This window comes from Peromyscus leucopus, chromosome 4, assembly GCF_004664715.2.
Source record: "Peromyscus leucopus breed LL Stock chromosome 4, UCI_PerLeu_2.1, whole genome shotgun sequence".
Lineage (NCBI taxonomy): Eukaryota > Metazoa > Chordata > Mammalia > Rodentia > Cricetidae > Peromyscus > Peromyscus leucopus.
This window is the reverse complement of record NC_051066.1, coordinates 94,512,741-94,531,075: the sequence shown is the minus strand read 5'-3', so window position 1 is coordinate 94,531,075 and position 18,335 is coordinate 94,512,741. Positions and strand designations below refer to the sequence as shown.

At 38.9% G+C, this 18,335-nt stretch overlaps 1 protein-coding gene across 1 annotated transcript in view; it reads right to left on the bottom strand.

Moving 5' to 3' along the window:
• Positions 1 to 18,335, bottom strand: part of Knl1 (kinetochore scaffold 1) — a 79,359-nt gene that overhangs the window by 3,646 nt on the left and 57,378 nt on the right. The window contains 7 exon segments of the mRNA XM_028885927.2: positions 553 to 671; positions 7,821 to 7,930; positions 8,771 to 8,839; positions 10,808 to 10,908; positions 14,801 to 14,902; positions 16,510 to 16,549; positions 16,787 to 16,864. Coding sequence (XP_028741760.1) covers positions 553 to 671; positions 7,821 to 7,930; positions 8,771 to 8,839; positions 10,808 to 10,908; positions 14,801 to 14,902; positions 16,510 to 16,549; positions 16,787 to 16,864 — 619 coding nt within the window.

The following is an 18,335-nucleotide window of genomic DNA, read 5'->3' as shown; positions in this document are numbered from 1 at the left end:
GGTTTCTCTGTGTAGCCTTTGCGCCTTTCCTGGAGCTCACTTTGGAGACCAGGCTGGCCTCGAACTCACAGAGATCCGCCTGGCTCTGCCTCCCGAGTGCTGGGATTAAAGGCGTGCACCACCACCGCCCGGCTTCAAAGCTGAAATCTTAACTTTGATTATCTCAGATGTGACCTCACTTAGAAACCAGCTCATTGTAAATTTAATGAATTAAGATGAGGTTCTACTTGCAGCATAGTGGTCCTTTGTCTGGTATGACTGGCATCCTTATTAAAAGGGAAATTTAGACATAGACATAATGAAAGAATACCATGTGAGGATGAAGATAGATATCAAAGTTATGCATTCAGGTTTCCTAAATTGCCAATAAACCATCAGAAGTTAGGAGAAAGGCATGGAAGGGTCATTCACAGCTCTTAGACCACCATCCCTACTAACATTCACCCCAGACTTCCAGCCTCCAGAATATTAAATCAGTTAACTCTCTGCTTTTTAAGCCACTCAACTTATAATACTTTATTATAACAGCTCCAGGGAACTGAAAATACTCACTCAGTATTATTCACATTTATATCCATTAGGCTATAATTTGGCCCCCATCTCTTTAAAAATTCAATCTCCTCTCCAAGAAGTCTGCAATGGTTCACTACCAGTGAGAGTTCTTGAAGCATCTAGAAAAAAAAAATAGAACAAAAAAATGACTTTGTGTGTGTGTGTGTGTGTGTGTGTGTGTGTGTGTGAGAGAGAGAGAGAGAGAGAGAGAGAGAGAGAGAGAGAGAGTGAGACAGAGAGAAAGAATATCATACTGAAACACATTATTTTGGGGTTCAGGGATGTAGCTCAGTTAGGCCTAGCAGCTGGAGAGATGGCTCAGTAGTTAAGATTTTTCAGAGGCCCTGGGTTCGAATCCTAGCACCCACAAATGGCCAACTCCAGTCTGAGGAAACTCTGATGCGTTCTTCTAGCCTCGTCACGCAGTGCACACATACACTCAAAGATATACATGCAGACAAAACATCTACACATGAAATACAAAATAAATCTAACCAGGCGGTGGTGGCACACGCATTTAACCCCAGCACTGGGGGAGACAGAGGCAGGCGAGTAAGTTTGAGGCCAGTCTGGTCTACAGAGTGAGTTCCAGGATAGCCAAGTCTAACAAAGAAAGCCTGTCTGGAAAAAAAAAAAAAAAAAAAAATAGAGAGAGTCTGGGCCTAGCATGCACAAAGCCATAGGTTTGATTCTGAGAACTGTATAAATGAGGTGTGTACATTTAGTAGTTTGAAAATATTAAACTCAGCACTTGGGCAGTGAAGACAGGTAGATAGATCAAAATTTGATGGTCATCCTTGGCTATATAAGTCAGACTAAGCTACTGAGAGACTGTTTCAAAATAAAACCAAATAACAACACCACTATCACTTTGAATGTGAATTAAAACTCTTTTTTTTTTTTTTTAAAAGAATCCCATTTTTTTTTTTTTTAAGATTTATTTATTTATTTTGTATACAGCATGTATGACCAGAAGAGGGCACCAGATCTCATTACAGATGGTTGTGAGCCACCATGTGGTTTCTGGGAATTGAACTCAGGACCTCTGGAAGAACAGTCAGTGCTCTTAACCTCTGAGCCATCTCTCCAGCCTGTGAATTAAAACTCTTAAGTACGAAAAGAAAACTGCTATCTTAAAAAAATCAGGCAGGTAGGCCTGCGGAGGCTGACAGGGACATACAGGCCCAGTTGCAGCCTGCAGAGACATACAGGCCCGGTGGCGGCCCCCAGAGGCAGACAGACCCAGCGGCAGCTGACAGGGACATAAAGGCCCGGCGGCGGACCGCAGAGGTGGACAGGCCCAGGGAAGGGGACAAGCAGACGCAGCTTGGAACAGGGACACCCCTAACCCCAACAGCTGGGGAAGAAGCTATCTCCGTGGGTTGGAACCAGAACGAATCTGAACACTCCGTCTGAGGACAACCCAGGGTCCAGCTGCTGATCCTGTGAAACCCAACAACTTGGAGGTGTTGGTGAGACTACCCTGCTCAGCTGAAACCCATCTGGGAGAGGATTCAGATGCCTACAGTTTAAAGTCTGAAGAAACAAGATCAGCTGAGGAGTTGACAAATGAACAAAACGTGACCTGGGAACACAGAAGAAGGGGATACCCAGACACCAAACCAGATCACCAGAATCATAAGTATATAATTCACCGATTGAAATCAGCTGCCCCTGAAGAAATAGCCCAATAGCACCAATTTAACCAAGAACCCCTACTAAACCAAGACTAAAAATTAGAACAAGAGAGGCACTCTCAGACACAGACACCACCTGCACTGCACAGAGGAAGAGATGAGTAGACGCCAGTGCAAAAATACAGGCAACAACATAAAGACCTATATGGCAACATCAGAACCTAGTGATTCTACACCTGCAAGACCTAAACATACCATGACAGAAGAAACAGAAGAAATCAACCCTAAAAATGACTTTAAGAAAATGATAGAGGCCCTTAAAGAAGAAATAAAACATTCCCTCAAAGAGGAAATAAAAACTTTCCTTAAAGAGGAAATGAAAAACTACCTTAAAGAGGAAATAAAAACTTTCCTTAAAGAGGAAATAAAAACCTCCCTTAAAGAGGAAATAAAAAACTACCTTAAAGAGGAAATGAAAAACTCCATTAAAGAGGAAATAAAAAACTCCCTTAAAGAAATGGAAGAAAAAACGAACAAAAAATGGGAAGAAATCAAACCAAGCCAAGAAAAAGCAATTAAACAGATGAAAGAAACATTCCAAGATCTGAAAAATGAATTTGAGACAATAAAGAAAACACATGCTGAGGGAATGCTGGAAATAGAAATCCTGACTAAACGAACAGGAACTACAAAAACAAGCATAACCAACCGATTGCAAGAGATGAAACAGAGAATCTCTGACACTGAAGACACGATAGAGAAAATAGATTCGTCAGTCAAAGAAAACACTAAAGACAAAAAAGTCCTAACACAAAATGTCCAGGAAATTTGGAACACCATGAAAAGACCAAACCGAAGAATAATAGGGATAGAAGAAAGAGAAGAATACCAACTCAAAGGCACAGAAAATATATTCAACAAAATCATAGAAGAAAACTTTCCTAACCTAAAGAAAGAAATACTGGCTGGGCGTTGGTGGCGCACGCCTTTAATCCCAGCACTCGGGAGGCAGAGCCAGGAGGATCTCTGTGAGTTCGAGGCCAGCCTGGGCTACCAAGTGAGCTCCAGGAAAGGCGCAAAGCTACACAGAGAAACCCTGTCTCGAAAAAACAAAAAAAAACAAAAAAAAAAAAAAAAGAAAGAAAGAAATACCTATGAAGATACAAGAAGCTTACAGAACACCGAATAGGCTGGATCCAAAAAAAAAAGTCCCCTCGCCACATAATAATCAAAACACTAAACACACAAAACAAAGAAAAAATATTAAGAGCCGCAAAGGAAAAAGACCAAGTAACATATAAAGGCAAACCCATCAGAATAACACCAGACTACTCAATAGAGACTATGAAAGCTAGAAGATCATGGACAAACCTCATGCAGACACTAAGAGACCACGGATGCCAACCCAGACTATTATACCCAGCAAAACTCTCAATCACCATAGGCGGAGTAAACAAAATATTCCAGGATAAAACCAGATTTAATCAATACCTGTCCACAAACCCAGCCCTACAGAAAGCACTAGAAGGGAAAATTCAACCCAAAGAAGCTAAACACATCCATGAAAAAAATCAAGCAATAGATAATCCCACACCAACATACACCACAGAAGGACAACACAACACAACCAAAAAAAGTAACAGGAATTAACAATCACTGGTCATTAATATCCATCAATATCAATGGTCTCAACTCACCTATAAAAAGACACAGGCTAACAGAATGGATAAGAAAACAGGACCCATCCATTTGCTGCATACAAGAAACACACCTTAACTCCAAAGACAGACACTACCTCCGAGTAAAGGGCTGGGAAAAGGTTTTCCAAGCAAATGGACCTAAGAAACAAGCTGGTGTAGCTATCCTAATATCTAATAAAATAGACTTCAAACTAAAATCAATCAAAAGAGACCAGGATGGACATTACATATTCATCACGGGAAAAATCCACCAAGATGAAGTCTCGATTCTAAACATTTATGCTCCAAATACAAAAGCACCCACATTCATAAAAGAAACACTACTAAAGTTTAAAACGCACATCAAACCCCACACATTAGTAGTGGGAGATTTTAACACACCACTCTCACCAAAAGATAGATCTACCAGACTGAAACTTAACAAAGAAATAAAGGACCTAACAGATGTTATGACTCAAATGGACCTAATAGATATCTACAGAATATTCCATCCTAACACAAAAGAATATACCTTCTTCTCAGCACCCCATGGAACCTTCTCAAAAATTGACCACATGCTTGGACACAAAACAAATCTCAACAGATACAAAAAAATTGGAATAACCTCCTGTATCTTATCAGACCACCATGCCTTAAAGTTAGACCTCAATAACAACAAAAATTATAGAAAACCCACAAACTCATGGAAACTGAATAATGCCCACCTGAAACATCAATGGGTCAAGGAAGAAATAAAGACAGAAATTAAAGAGTTCCTAGAATTCAATGAAAATGAAAGTACAACATACCCAAACTTATGGGACACTATGAAAGCAGTGCTAAGAGAAAAATTCATAGCTCTAAATGCACACATAAAGAAGATGGAGCAATCCCATACCAATGAATTAACAGCACAACTGAAAGCTCTAGAACAAAAAGAAACAAACTCACCCAGGAGAAATAGACGCCAGGAAATAATCAAATTGAGGGCTGAAATCAACGAAATAGAAAACAAGAGAACAATACAAAAAAATCAATGAAACAAAGAGTTGGTTCTTTGAAAAAAATCAACAAGATAGACAAACCACTAGCCAAATTAACCAAAAGGCAAAGAGAGAGCACCCAAATTCACAAAATCGGAAATGAAAAGGGAGACATAACAACAGACAATGAGGAAATCCAGAGAATCATCAGATCATACTTCAAAAACCTGTATTCCACAAAAATGGAAAACCAGGAAGAAATGGACAATTTTCTGGATAAATACCACATACCAAAATTAAATCAAGACCAGGTAAACCATTTAAATAGACCAATAACCCCTAAAGAAATAGAAACAGTCATCAAAAGTCTCCCAACCAAAAAAAGCCCAGGACCAGATGGTTTCAGTGCAGAATTCTACCAGACTTTCAAAGAAGAACTAATACCAATCCTCTTCAAAGTGTTCCACACAATAGAAACAGAAGGAACACTACCAAACTCTTTTTATGAGGCTACAATTACCCTGATACCCAAACCACACAAAGATGCAACAAAGAAAGAGAACTACAGACCAATCTCCCTCATGAACATTGATGCAAAAATACTCAACAAAATATTGGCAAACCGAATCCAAGAATACATCAAAACAATCATCCATCACGACCAAGTAGGATTCATCCCAGGGATGCAAGGATGGTTCAACATACGAAAATCAGTCAATGTAATACACCATATAAACAAACTGAAAGAAAAAAACCACATGATCATCTCCTTAGATGCTGAAAAAGCCTTTGACAAAAGCCAACACCCCTTCATGATAAAGGTCTTAGAAAGATTAGGAATACAAGGAACATTTCTAAACATAATAAAAGCAATTTATAGCAAGCCAATAGCAAACATCAAATTAAATGGAGAGAAACTCAAAGCGATACCACTAAATTCAGGAACAAGACAAGGCTGTCCACTCTCCCCATATTTATTCAATATAGTACTAGAAGTTCTAGCTAGAGCAATAAGACAACAAAAGGAGATCAAAGGGATACAAATTGGCAAGGAAGAAGTGAAACTTTCACTATTTGCAGATGATATGATAGTATACATAAGTGACCCCAAAAACTCTACCAGGGAACTCCTACAGCTGATAAACTCCTTCAGTAAAGTGGCAGGATACAAGATCAACTCAAAAAAATCAGTAGCCCTCCTATACACAAATGATAAAAGGGCTGAGAAAGAAGTCAGAGAAACATCACCCTTTACAATAGCCACAAATAATATAAAATACCTTGGGATAACACTAACTAAACAAGTGAAAGACCTTTTTGATAAGAACTTTAAATCTCTAAAGAAAGAAATTGAAGAAGATATCAGAAAATGGAAGGATCTCCCATGCTCATGGATAGGTAGGATTAACATAGTAAAAATGGCAATCTTACCAAAAGCAATCTAAAGATTCAATGCAATCCCCATCAAAATCCCAACACAATTCTTCACAGACTTGGAAAGAAAAATACTCAACTTTATATGGAAAAACAAAAGACCCAGGATAGCTAAAAGAATCCTATAACATACGGACCAATGGAATCGAATTGAAGACCCTGACATTAATCAATGCACATATGAACACCTGGTTTTTGACAAAGGAGCCAAAACTATACAATGGAACAAAGAAAGTATCTTCAACAAATGGTGCTGGCATAACTGGATGTCAATATGTAAAAGATTACAAATAGATCCATATCTGTCACCATGAACAAAACTCAAGTCCAAATGGATCAAAGACCTAAACATAAATCCAGTTACACTAAACTTAATAGAAAAGAAAATAGGAAGCACTCTTGAATGCATTGGCACTGGAGACCATTTCCTAAATAAGACACCAACAGCACAGACCCTTAGCACAACAATTAATAAATGGGACCTCTCGAAACTGAGAAGCTTTTGCAGGGCAAAAGACACAGTCAATAAGACAAAAAGACAGCCAACAGATTGGGAAAAGATCTTCACCAACCCCACATCTGACAGAGGATTGATCTCCACAATATATAAAGAACTCAAGAAACTAGACATCAAAGTACTGAACAGTCCAATTAAAAAATGGGCTAAAGAGCTAAACAGAGAATTCACAAAACAAGAACTACAAATGGCTGAAAGACATTTAAAGAAATGCTCAACATCCTTAATCATCAGAGAAATGCAAATCAAAACGACTCTGAGATACCACCTTACACCTGTTAGAATGGCTACGATCAAAAACACCAATGACAACCAATGTTGGAGAGGATGTGGAGCAAAGGGAACACTCCTCCACTGTTCGTGGGAATGTAAACTTGTACAACCACTATGGAAATCAGTATGGCGGTTTCTCAGAAAATTAGGAATCGAACTACCTCAAGACCCGGCCATCCCACTCTTGGGCATATACCCAAGGAATGCTGATTCATACCATAAAGATACATGCTCAGCTATGTTCATAGCAGCACTATTTGTAATAGCCAGAACCTGGAAACAACCTAGATGCCCATCAACGGAAGAATGGATGAAAAAAATGTGGTACATATACACAATGGAGTACTACTCAGCAGAGAAAAACAATGAAAGCATGAAATTTGCAGGCAAATGGATGGAACTAGAAAAAAATCATCCTGAGTGAGGTAACCCAAACCCAGAAAGACAGTTATGGTATGTACTCACTCATTGGTGGATTCTAGATATAAAATAAAGAACAATCAGACCACAAAAATAAATAAATAAATGAATAAATAAATAAATAAATAAATAAAACAAAAACAAAAACAAACAACCAAAAAACCCACAACCACAACAAAAACTTTTCAGTGTTTAATAATCCCCAAAATGTTGAACAACTAAATATATTTATAATTTCAGGATACTATAATTTTTTCAGAAATTCAATTCTGCTGCTTGGGACAAATAGTGTAAGGTTTCCTTTACATGCCTCGTCAGACTTTACCTGGGGTACCTGATGTTGTGTTGTACATTTCTTCTTCCAGGACGCTTGTTCCTCAATGTACTGAAAAATAAGCTTATGAACTAAAAGGGAGGAAGGAGGAGCTTTACCCTCTAAAGAAGGGAAAAAAAATAAAAAATAAGGGTATTATTTACTCATGTATTTTAATAAGTTATATATTACATAAACTAGAAATATTTTCAAACTACTAAATGTACATTTTTTTCTTTTTCCTTCTTTCTTTCTTTTTTTATTTTTTTTCTGGAGCTGAGGACCAAACCCAGGGCCTTGCGCTTGCTAGGCAAGCACTCTACCACTGAGCTAAATCCCCCAACCCCATCTCCCTTTTTTTTAAAAAATCTCTGTGTAGCCCTGGCTGTCCGGAAACTTGCTTGGTAGAACAGGCTGGCTTTGAACTCACAGAGATCTGCCTGCCTCTGCCTCTTGAGTGCTGGGATTAAAGGCGTGCACCATTACCGCCCAGCTAATTTTTATTTTCAAACAAGTCTATAACATATTCGATTATATAAAATATTTTATAAAGCTTTAAGCCTAAACATATAGAACAGTGCTTGGTCAAAAGTATGAATTTAAATGGAACGTATTCCTGAGTTGAAATCTAGGCTTTCTTTACTACCTAAGGAACTTAATTTTAGTTAATTAATTTTTCTGATCTGTAGTTCCCTAACTGGTAAACTAGAAAATAATATCTACTTATAGCACTGATACAAGTAATACACGTGCCTGGTATAGACTAAATACTCAAAGCGCTAATTTCAAATATAGAAATAATTATTATTAATCATTGTTAAATATCTAATACTAATAAAGTAATTTCTTTTAAAATCTACTCAATATTTAAAATACTATACAAGCAGTTTTATGTTTAAAACACATTTAAGGACAAATTAAGTTACCAACAAAATTTGGAGGCTTAAATGTTTTGAACTTACCATCTAATAGAGACTGAAAATTGAGCTCATTAATCTTCCTGTAAGCCTTGTCCAAGAAAGGGAGACCAACTAAGGAGAATCAGAAAAAGAGATTTTTCTTTCTTTCTTATCTCATTTTATTGGAATCTTACATAGCCTAGGTTGGCTCCAAAGTCCTATGTAGCTTAGGATAGCCCTAGATTTTTTATTCTCTTTTCCTCTTCTGAATTATAGGTACTTATTATCATACCTGGTTTCTGCAGTGCTGGGGACTGAACCCAGGACTTTCATGAATGATAGGCACTGAGCTCTATCCCCAGTCACAAAGGTTTCTTTTTTCTACTTTCAAATTCTATTCTTCTGAGGTAGCAGGATTCTTATCAAAAGCAGTTGAAGGTTTATCCTTGAGTCGTATTATTTTCTGTATATGGTGAAGGACCCCCTGATATTGTTCAATTACATCAATCTAGTAGGCCTTTGAAAGAAATTAAACTGCAGAACATAGCTATATTTATTTTTTTACTTTTAAAGGTTTATTTTTTTCCCCTTTTTAATTTAGAAATTTCAGTCTAGGGTCTATCTTCTATTTCTTTGTTTGCTTCTTCTCTCTATGTACTTCTGGCTTTCCTGGAACTTGAGATACACACACACACACACACACACACACACACACACACACACACACACACCAGGCTGTCCTTGAACTCACAGAAATTGCATGCTTCAGGCTCTTGAGTGCTAGGATTAAAGACGTGCTACCAAGCCTGCCTTCAGACTTGGGTATACCAAAACCAATTTACGGGCTGGGCATGGTGCTACATGTCTTTAATCCTAGCACTTAGGAGGCAGAGGCAGATGAATTTCTGAGTTTGGGGCTAGTGTGGTCTACATAGTGAATTCCAGCACAGCCTGGGCTTCACAGAGAGCCTGTCTCAATAAACCAAAAAAAACAACAACCCCTCAGACCCCCTCCAAATAAAACCCAATTTATAGGGGGAAATAAAGTCAACACCCACACAGGAAGGAAAAAAAAGACAACATTGTCAGGGTCACAGAAGAACCAAGAGAATACATTTTTGTAATTGAAAACTGTATTAAGAGATCTTGCCTTGACTATAACTTCTGTGCAAAGATATTTGCCCCAAGAACCAAATAAACAACAGCCATCATGGTGCATACCTTTAATCCCAGCATTCAGGAGGCAGAGGCAGCCAGCTTAGTTTACATTTCGAGAATCATCTCAAACAAACAAAACATCAAATAAAACCATACAAGTGCCAGGCAGTGGTGGCACAAGCCTTTAATCCCAGCACTCGGGAGGCAGAGGCCAGCCTACTCTACAGAACGAGATTCAGGAAAGGTACAAAGCTACACAGAGAAACCCTGTCTCAAAAAAAAAAAAAAAAAAAAAAAAAAAAAAAGAAAGAAAGAAAGAGTAACAGCCATTTGAGTAAATTCAAACACAAACACACACACACACACACACAACACACACACACAAACACGGAGGGGAGGAATATTATTTGGATAGAGAGAATGTTATCACCTAAAAGAACTCCGTGCCAGCTCTACTTTTATTCTTATTGTTTTTGTATTCTGAGACAGGGTCTCACCATGCAGCAGATGATCCTGCCCCAGCCATACCACCATGCTCAGCTCTTTCATGCTGAGATAGCAGTAAAGCATAAACTTGGCATGCAGGAGTTCCTGGGTCAGTCTTTAGCAAACTTCCCCAAACTATTATCACTAAAGTTACTGACCCTTCTAAGATTCTCAGCAGTATTACCATTTTGTCAGTAGTTTTTTGTTTGTGTGTTTGTTTGTTTGAGACAGGGTTTCTCTGTGTAGCTTTGCATCTTTCCTGGATCTCACTTTGTAGACCAGGCTGGCCTCAAACTCAGAGATCCACCTGGCTCTGTCTCCCGAGTGCTGGGATTAAAGGCGTGCGCCACCACTGCCCGGCTGTCAGTAGTTATTGTAATTAAATACAAGTTTTTATCTTTAGTGAGTGTAGGCATTCATTACTCCAAAGAGGATTATTTTAGCTTTGCTACTTACCTACTGGTTCTCCAAAGGTGATCGTAAGTTCTATTGTATCATAAACAAAGGTAAATACAGCTTGATCATCACTCCACTCAATGACATCCCACTCAGACAAACTAGAGAAGGATAAAGAAAAACAAGTAAGTCTATCTTCTTCCTTCCTTTCCAGTGCTAGGGAATCAATCCAGAAAATTACTAGCCCGAATGCAGAATTTCTGATACCATTAAATACTACCATTAGTAGCTACTCTTTTTGTTCCCCACTGGATTGGGAAATAATATTTCAATTTAAATAATTTGAATGGCCAGGTGGCTTACACATTTACAGCCCTAGCCCTTGGGAGGCTGAGACAACGCAGTCTGTGATACAGTGATATGTCTCAAAATACAAAACAAGTACTCCCTTTGGCAACATACATACTAAAATCAGAAGAATATAGAGAAGATTGGTCTCACCCTTGTGCAAAGATAATACAAAAATTTGTGTAACATTTCATATATACATATGGAGACTGATCACCAATGAAGATCTTTTGAGGAAAAACAAACAACATAAAACAAAACCCTCAAGAGATAATATGATCGCACAATCTTGTACTTTGCTTGTTTGTTATTCTGTTTTTGTTTTTTTGAGTAAAGTTCTTGCTGTGTGTCCTTGGTTGGCTTAGTACTTGTTATATAGATGAGGCTGATCAAGAATTACAGCAAAATGAATTGTATATCGTTACTATAATTCTTACTTAATAACTGTTCTTTTTCATATATAATTATAAGTTATATATATAATTATATATGTAAATTTTTACTATGTTAAAAAAATCTTCCTTTTTAATTAAATAGTAAGGGGGAAATGCTGTGGAATAATCTTTCAGTACAATGTGAATATGTATTGCTCTCATCAGTTAATAAAAAGCTGACAAGATGGTAGCCAGGTAGGAAGTATAGGCAGGACACCCAGATACAGAGCACTCTGGAAGGAGAAAGGACTGAGTCAGAGAAGTCATGAGGGAGATACATAGGAAGCAGGAGATGAACATGCCATGTTAATAAAGGTATTGCCACATGACTGAGCATAAATAAGGAATATGGGTTAACTTAAAATGTAAGAGCTAGTTAATAATAAACCTGGGCTATTGTCTAAGCATTTATAATTAAAAAAAAAAAAAATCGACAAAACACCAGATATATAAGTACCAATGCCAAAAACAAGAAACAGAAAAAACAAGGTCAAAGGACCTCTCCAAAATTACTAATGAAGGAACTGGATGAAACTTCAAAGAATCCAAAAAACTGATTAAAAATATGTTCAAAGAAATCAAAGTGAAAACAAATGAACTCCTGAATAAATTCAAAGAAAACACAAATAACAGCTGAGTGACATAAATAAAATCAATATAGTATAGGAACATGGAACTCAATCAAAAGAATTACTGAAAAAAATCAAATGAAAAATGAAAAATTCACTGGGCGGGGTGATGCACACCTTTAATCCTAGCACTAGGGAAGCAGAAGCAGGCGGATCTCTGTGAGTTCAAAGCCAGCCTGGTCTACAAAGCAAGTTCCAGGACAGCCAGGACTGTTACACAGAGAAACCCTGTCTCAAACAAAACAAAACAAAACAAAACAAACAAACAAACCAAAAACCAAATAAACAAAAAAGAAGAATTCAGTAATTCAAACAAAAAGTTCTATGGAAAGTCTTGGGAATAGCGTGAATCAAGAGAATGATGGGAAATCAGGACTTGAAAACAACATGAAGAGATTGAGACCTAATAAAGCCAATTAATTAGAAAGCATAATCCTAACAGGGCAGTGGTAGGGCATGCCTTTAATCCCAGCACTCGGGAGGCAGAGCCAGGTGGATCTCTGTGAGTTTGAGGCCAGCCTGGACTACCAAGTGAGTCCCAGGAAAGGCGCAAAGCTACACAGAGAAACCCTGTCTCGAAAAAACAAAAAAAAAACAAACAAAAAAAAAAGCATAATCCTAACAGTGAGGCAGAGACAGTAGGATCTCTGTGAGTTCAAGGCTAATGTGGTCTACATTGTGAGTTTCAGGCTGGCCAGGGCTACATAGTGAGACCCTGTCACAAAAAAATAAAAAAAAAACCCCAAATCAACAACTAACCCTAGGAGAATGAGATCCAGAGAGCTAACTCTTCCTTCAGCCCTTTGTGTACACAAGAGAGGACATTTTGGCATATGGAGCCAAGAAAAGCAGCCTCAAAACAACCCACCGCCTGTACTTTGCTTTTGGACTTCCTAGCCTCTAGAGTTGCCAAACAATGATTATTTAAGTTGGCCGGTCTAGAATGTATTAGAAATCTAACTTAAGACAATGTGATATTTTCTCAAGGCCGAACTGAGTAATGGAACAGAACGAGGGGCCAAATAAATAGACTTGACTTATAAGAACCACTGGCAGTGGAAAAAGAATTTTAGTCAAATGATTGTTGTTGGGACAATTGGCCTCTTATCACATACCACTTTCTAAGGTCAATCCAAGCAGAAAAAGCCTTCAGAGTTAATGCAGGTTTAAAGGAAACTCAGAAATGAGCTACAGGAGGACTTCTGGAGGCTAGATGAAAGCCAGCATTCCTCAGGAATTTATGAAGCTGGTTTCCCTCTGTGAAAAGGAGTCATTACCCTTACCTTGGGCAGAAGGGGCAAATGGCTACCTGTGGTGCCTACCAGCATAAAACAGTGCACGCTGGCCTCCAGGCTTCCTCAGCATCACACGGACCTGGTACACATTTCAAAGTCCACAACAGCATCCTAGCCCTTCTCACCTCCTTCCTACCCTAAACTCCCTCCAGCTCCAGGCTGCCTTCCCTCCCAGCTACTCACTGCCCTTATTACCCTGCTATTCTCATCATGCTTTCTCTCTGCTCTGCTCCTGCTTCTCTCACTGTGTTTTCTCTGTTCTCTGTGCCCTGCTGTTCTCTCTCTCACAGATAGCCCTGGCCATGTCCAGTCTGCTGTCCACGTTCAGTCTACTTCTTTTTCTCTCTGCTTTGGACTTTCCTAGATGCCTCTGGTTGTTCTCTCTCTCTCATATCTAAAATAAAAACTTTCACTTTAACCATTTAAAAAAAAGGATTTACAGCAATACTCCTGCCTCTGCCTCCCGAGTGCTGGGATTACAGGTATGTCAACCATACTTGATTCAATCTGATGCATTTGGAAGAAATCAGAACTCAGTCTTGAGTCATATGTTAGGGGGAGGGGTCTAACAGATAAAAAATTAAAGATATATTTTTTAAATATTCATTTTATTTTATGTGTAAATGTATGTGTCTGAGTGTGTGTATGAGTATCACATACATGCAGGAGCCTGCTGAGGTCTGAGGACATCAGATACCCTGGGACTGAAGTTATAGGCAGTTGAGAGCTCTCATGTGGGTACTGGGAAGTGAACTGGGTCTTTTGCAAAGGCAGTGCTCTTAACCACTGAACTAGCTCTCCAGACCCAAAATATTTAAAGATATTTTAAGCTTAACCTATGGCCCTAAATGCTTTTAACATACTTTTGAAGTACACTGACATTTTTTAATGGCTATGCCATACTATAGGTCAGTGGTTCTCAACCTATGGGTCTCGACCCCTTTGGGGTCAAATGACCCTTTCACAGGAGCTGCCTAAAATCATCAGAAAACAGATATTTACATTATAATTCATAACAGTAGCAAAATTACAGTTATGACGTAGCAACAAAATAATTTTATCACTGGGGGTCACCACAACATGAAGAACTATATTCAAGGGTCACAGCACTATGAAGGTTGAGAACCACTGCTATAGGTTTGTAAAGCCATAGCAAATGTTGGGTGTTGTGGTGTTGGAGTGTGGGTATTCTTGAGAAGCTGAGGCACAATGATTGCTTGGACCCAGAAATTGTAGGCCAGCCTGGGCAACACAGGGAAAGCCCAACTCAAAAACCCTCCAAAGATCTATACCAGCATATAAGGTACAGAATAGAACAGAAACTAGATGACACCTGCTTTCTCTTACCTCAGTTGATCCAGTAATTCTTCAGTTTTATTTGTCTGTTCTTTTATAAACTCTATCTGAGCAAGGGTCTGCGTTTTCTGTTTCTCTACTTCTAAGAATTTTCTGCAAATAAAATCAGGAATTCAGAGAAAAACAAAGTATTTGTTAGTGAGTTTAGAATAGTAACAAACGTTTTGGGGCTGGGGAGATAACTCAGTTAATAAGCTTCCTTGTGAAAGTGTAAGGACTCCAGTTTGGATCCCTGGCACCCAGTGAAGACCAAGCAAAGTTGTGTGTGTCTGTAACCCTAGTATCGGGGCTCAGAGAATGACAGATCCTGGTGCTTGCTAGCCTGCCAGTATAACCAATTGCTGAGCTCTGGGCTTTGTCTTAAAAGCTAAGGTAGAGGCTGGCCACGTGGTGCACACCTTTGATCCCATCATTCAGATGGCAGAGGCAGGCAGATCTTTATCAGTTCAGAGCCTGTCTCATCTACATAGTAAGTTCCAAGTCTGCCAGGGCTACATAGTAAGTTAAGACCCAGTCATTAAAAAAAAAAGGTGGACAGAGACAAAGATACCTGATGTTATCCTCTGGCTTCCACATACATGCAGGTACACATGTACACATATACATTACAGATACATAAACTATCCACTAAATGCCCTATGATGATGAGTTTTAAGCTAGATAGTTGTCAATGATATAATTTAAAAAAAAAACATTAAAATAGATCCATTTAGAAAAGGTATGTATCATTGTCACTCAATTTCAAATCCAAGAAGATATCTTTGGGGTTCCATGTTCTTTTTAAAATAATTTATTTATTTTTATTTTATATGCATTGGTGTTTTTGCCTTTATACAAGTCTGTGTGAGGGTGTTGGATCCCCTGGAACTGAAGTCACAGACAGTTGTGAACTGCCATGGGGGTGCTGGGAATTGAACTCAGGTTCTCTGGAAGAGCAGCCAGTGCTCTCCAGTCTGAAAGTCTTTTTCTTCAACATTTTTTTTATTAAGTGTACATGTGTGCATCTGCATGAGTTTATATGCACACACATATGTGTAGGAGCCCAAGGAGACCAGAAGAGGATAAGAGAATCCCTGGAACTGGAGTTACAAGCAGTTGTCAGATGCCATGTGGGGACTGAGAATTCAACCAGGGTCCTTTGGAAGAACAGACTAGCTTTCTTAGACTTTCTCTAAAGCTCACTTGGTAGCCCAGGCTGGCCTCGAACTCAGAGATCCAGAGTGCTCGTTTAGCTTGGCGGTTGGTTTTTGTTGTTGTTTTGGTTTTTCATGACACGGTTTCTCTGTGAAACAGTCCTGGCTATCCTAGAACTCACTCTGTAGGCCAGGCTGTCCTCCAACTCACAGAGATCCACCTGCCTCTGCCTGCCAAGTACTGGGATTAAAAGCATGTGCAACCACTGCTGGCCTAGAGTGTATTTTTATTTTACTTTTATTACGTGTTTGCGTGTGAGTGTGTGTGTGTGCGTGTGAGTGTGTGTGTGCATGTGAGTGTGTGCATGTGAGTGTGTGCGTGTGCGTGTGTGTGTGTGTGTGTGTGTGTGTGTGTGTGTGTGAGATAGGATCAGTATGTAGCCTTGGCTGGGGCTAGCCTGAAGCTCCCCCTGTAGTCCAGACGGGCCTAAAATGCACAGAGATTAAATCATAAGTCACCACATCTGGGAACTTCATATTTCTTTTAACATCCAACTGTTAGCTGACCTTTCGAGCTCCTCCTCTTCAATTTTCAGCTGTTCCAGTTCTAGGAAAACAAAACAAGACAAGACAAGCATAAAAAGGACACCAGTAGAAAGTTGTCACAAAAAAATCACTTAGTTTACTGAAAATTCTGACCTAATATTATTTAACATGTAAACAAACACAAATTGCTTTCCTTGTTGGACTTATCTTTGTTTTTGAGACAGTCACCTGGAGTGCTGGGATAAAGGTATGTACCACCAAACTCTGCTGGACGTATCTCCTTATCTAAGTAAGTTACCTTTTTCTGCATCTTTCATTTCAGAATCCCATTCTTCCATAGGGTCATCTTTCTCTTCATTCTCCAAAATCCTAGTTTCTAAGGTAAACATCAAGCATTAGAGAAACTCCAGTCAAAAGTAATTCATTAAGTATCAGAGATAAAAAGAACAGATGACTCAAATTGAAGTATTGGGAATATTTACAAATACTCATCATCCTCTGCCAATAAAATCCTGAACTATAATTTTGTAGACGTCTGGTCGCAGATAAGTGAACTGTGAGCTAATGACAGTGATTTGTACGTTAAAAAAAAATATTCACTTATTACTCTTATTATTATTTGTAGTGGAGGTAAGCACTTGGGAGGTCAGAAGACAACTTTTGGGAGTCAGTTCTTTGATGGGAACTCAGGTAAGCAAGCTTATGCAGCAAATATTGCTGGCCCTTCTCTAGTACTTTTGAGACAGTGTCTTGCATAGACATTGCTCAAGCCAACCATGAACCATCTTCCTGCTGAAGTCTCCCAAGTAGCTAGGATTACAGGTGTGTCACTATGCTCAGTTTGTCTCAAGTTAGCATTAAAAAAAAAAAAATTATTTTTTTTGAAACAGTCTCCTGTAGCCCAGGGTGGCCTCACTGAATAAGCTGATGATGAGTCTTGATCCTCCTGTACCTTCTAAGTAGTGGGATTAAAGGCATGGGTTACTGTGCCTACTCCAAGATTAAATTTTACCTCAATAATTAACCCTATCCCTTCTTTTTCTTGAGATAGGGTTTCACTATGTAGCTCAGGCTGGCTTGGAACTCATTATGTAGACTCTAACTCAGACTTCATGGTGCTTGAAATTACAGATGTGTACCATGACAACCAGCTTGCATTTATTTTTCATCTGTTCAAACCACCATTAGTGCTTAATATACACACAGCTGGTTCATTGTTCATGAAAAATATTTAGAACTCCTTATGTCTAGCCCTAATAACAAATCTAGTTTTGTTTTACATCACATTGTCTTTTGTTCTCACTCTCTCTTTTTTTTTCTTTCGAGAGAGGGTAGTTTTGGTGCCAGTCCTGGATCTCGATCTGTAGACCAGGCTGCCTTCGAACTCACAGAGATCCGCCTGGCTCTGCCTCCTGAGTGCTGGGATTAAAGGCGTGTGCCACCGCCACCTGGCTCTTTTTCTCTATTCTAATCTGGCTCTATCTTCAAATCCATGTAGTTGATGTATTCTCCGCATAAGAGATTTCTGCATATATTAATTCTGAATAGTCTGATGTGTTTTGTGTATGTGTGTGTGTGCACGCGCTTGTGCATCTATGGTTTGTTGTTTGTTTTTTGGTCTTTTTGGTTTTTTAAGGAAGGGTTACTCTGTGTAACCCTGGCTATCCTGAAACTCGATATAAAAACCAGACTGGCCTTGAACTCACAGCGATCTACCTGCCTTTGCCTCCTTAGTGCTGGGATTAAAGGCAAGCACTACCACACCTTCTTGCCTGAGTATGTGTTTTAAAGAAAAGGTTTCACTCTGTAGCTTAGACTGGCCTCACACTCACAGAAATCCTTCTGCC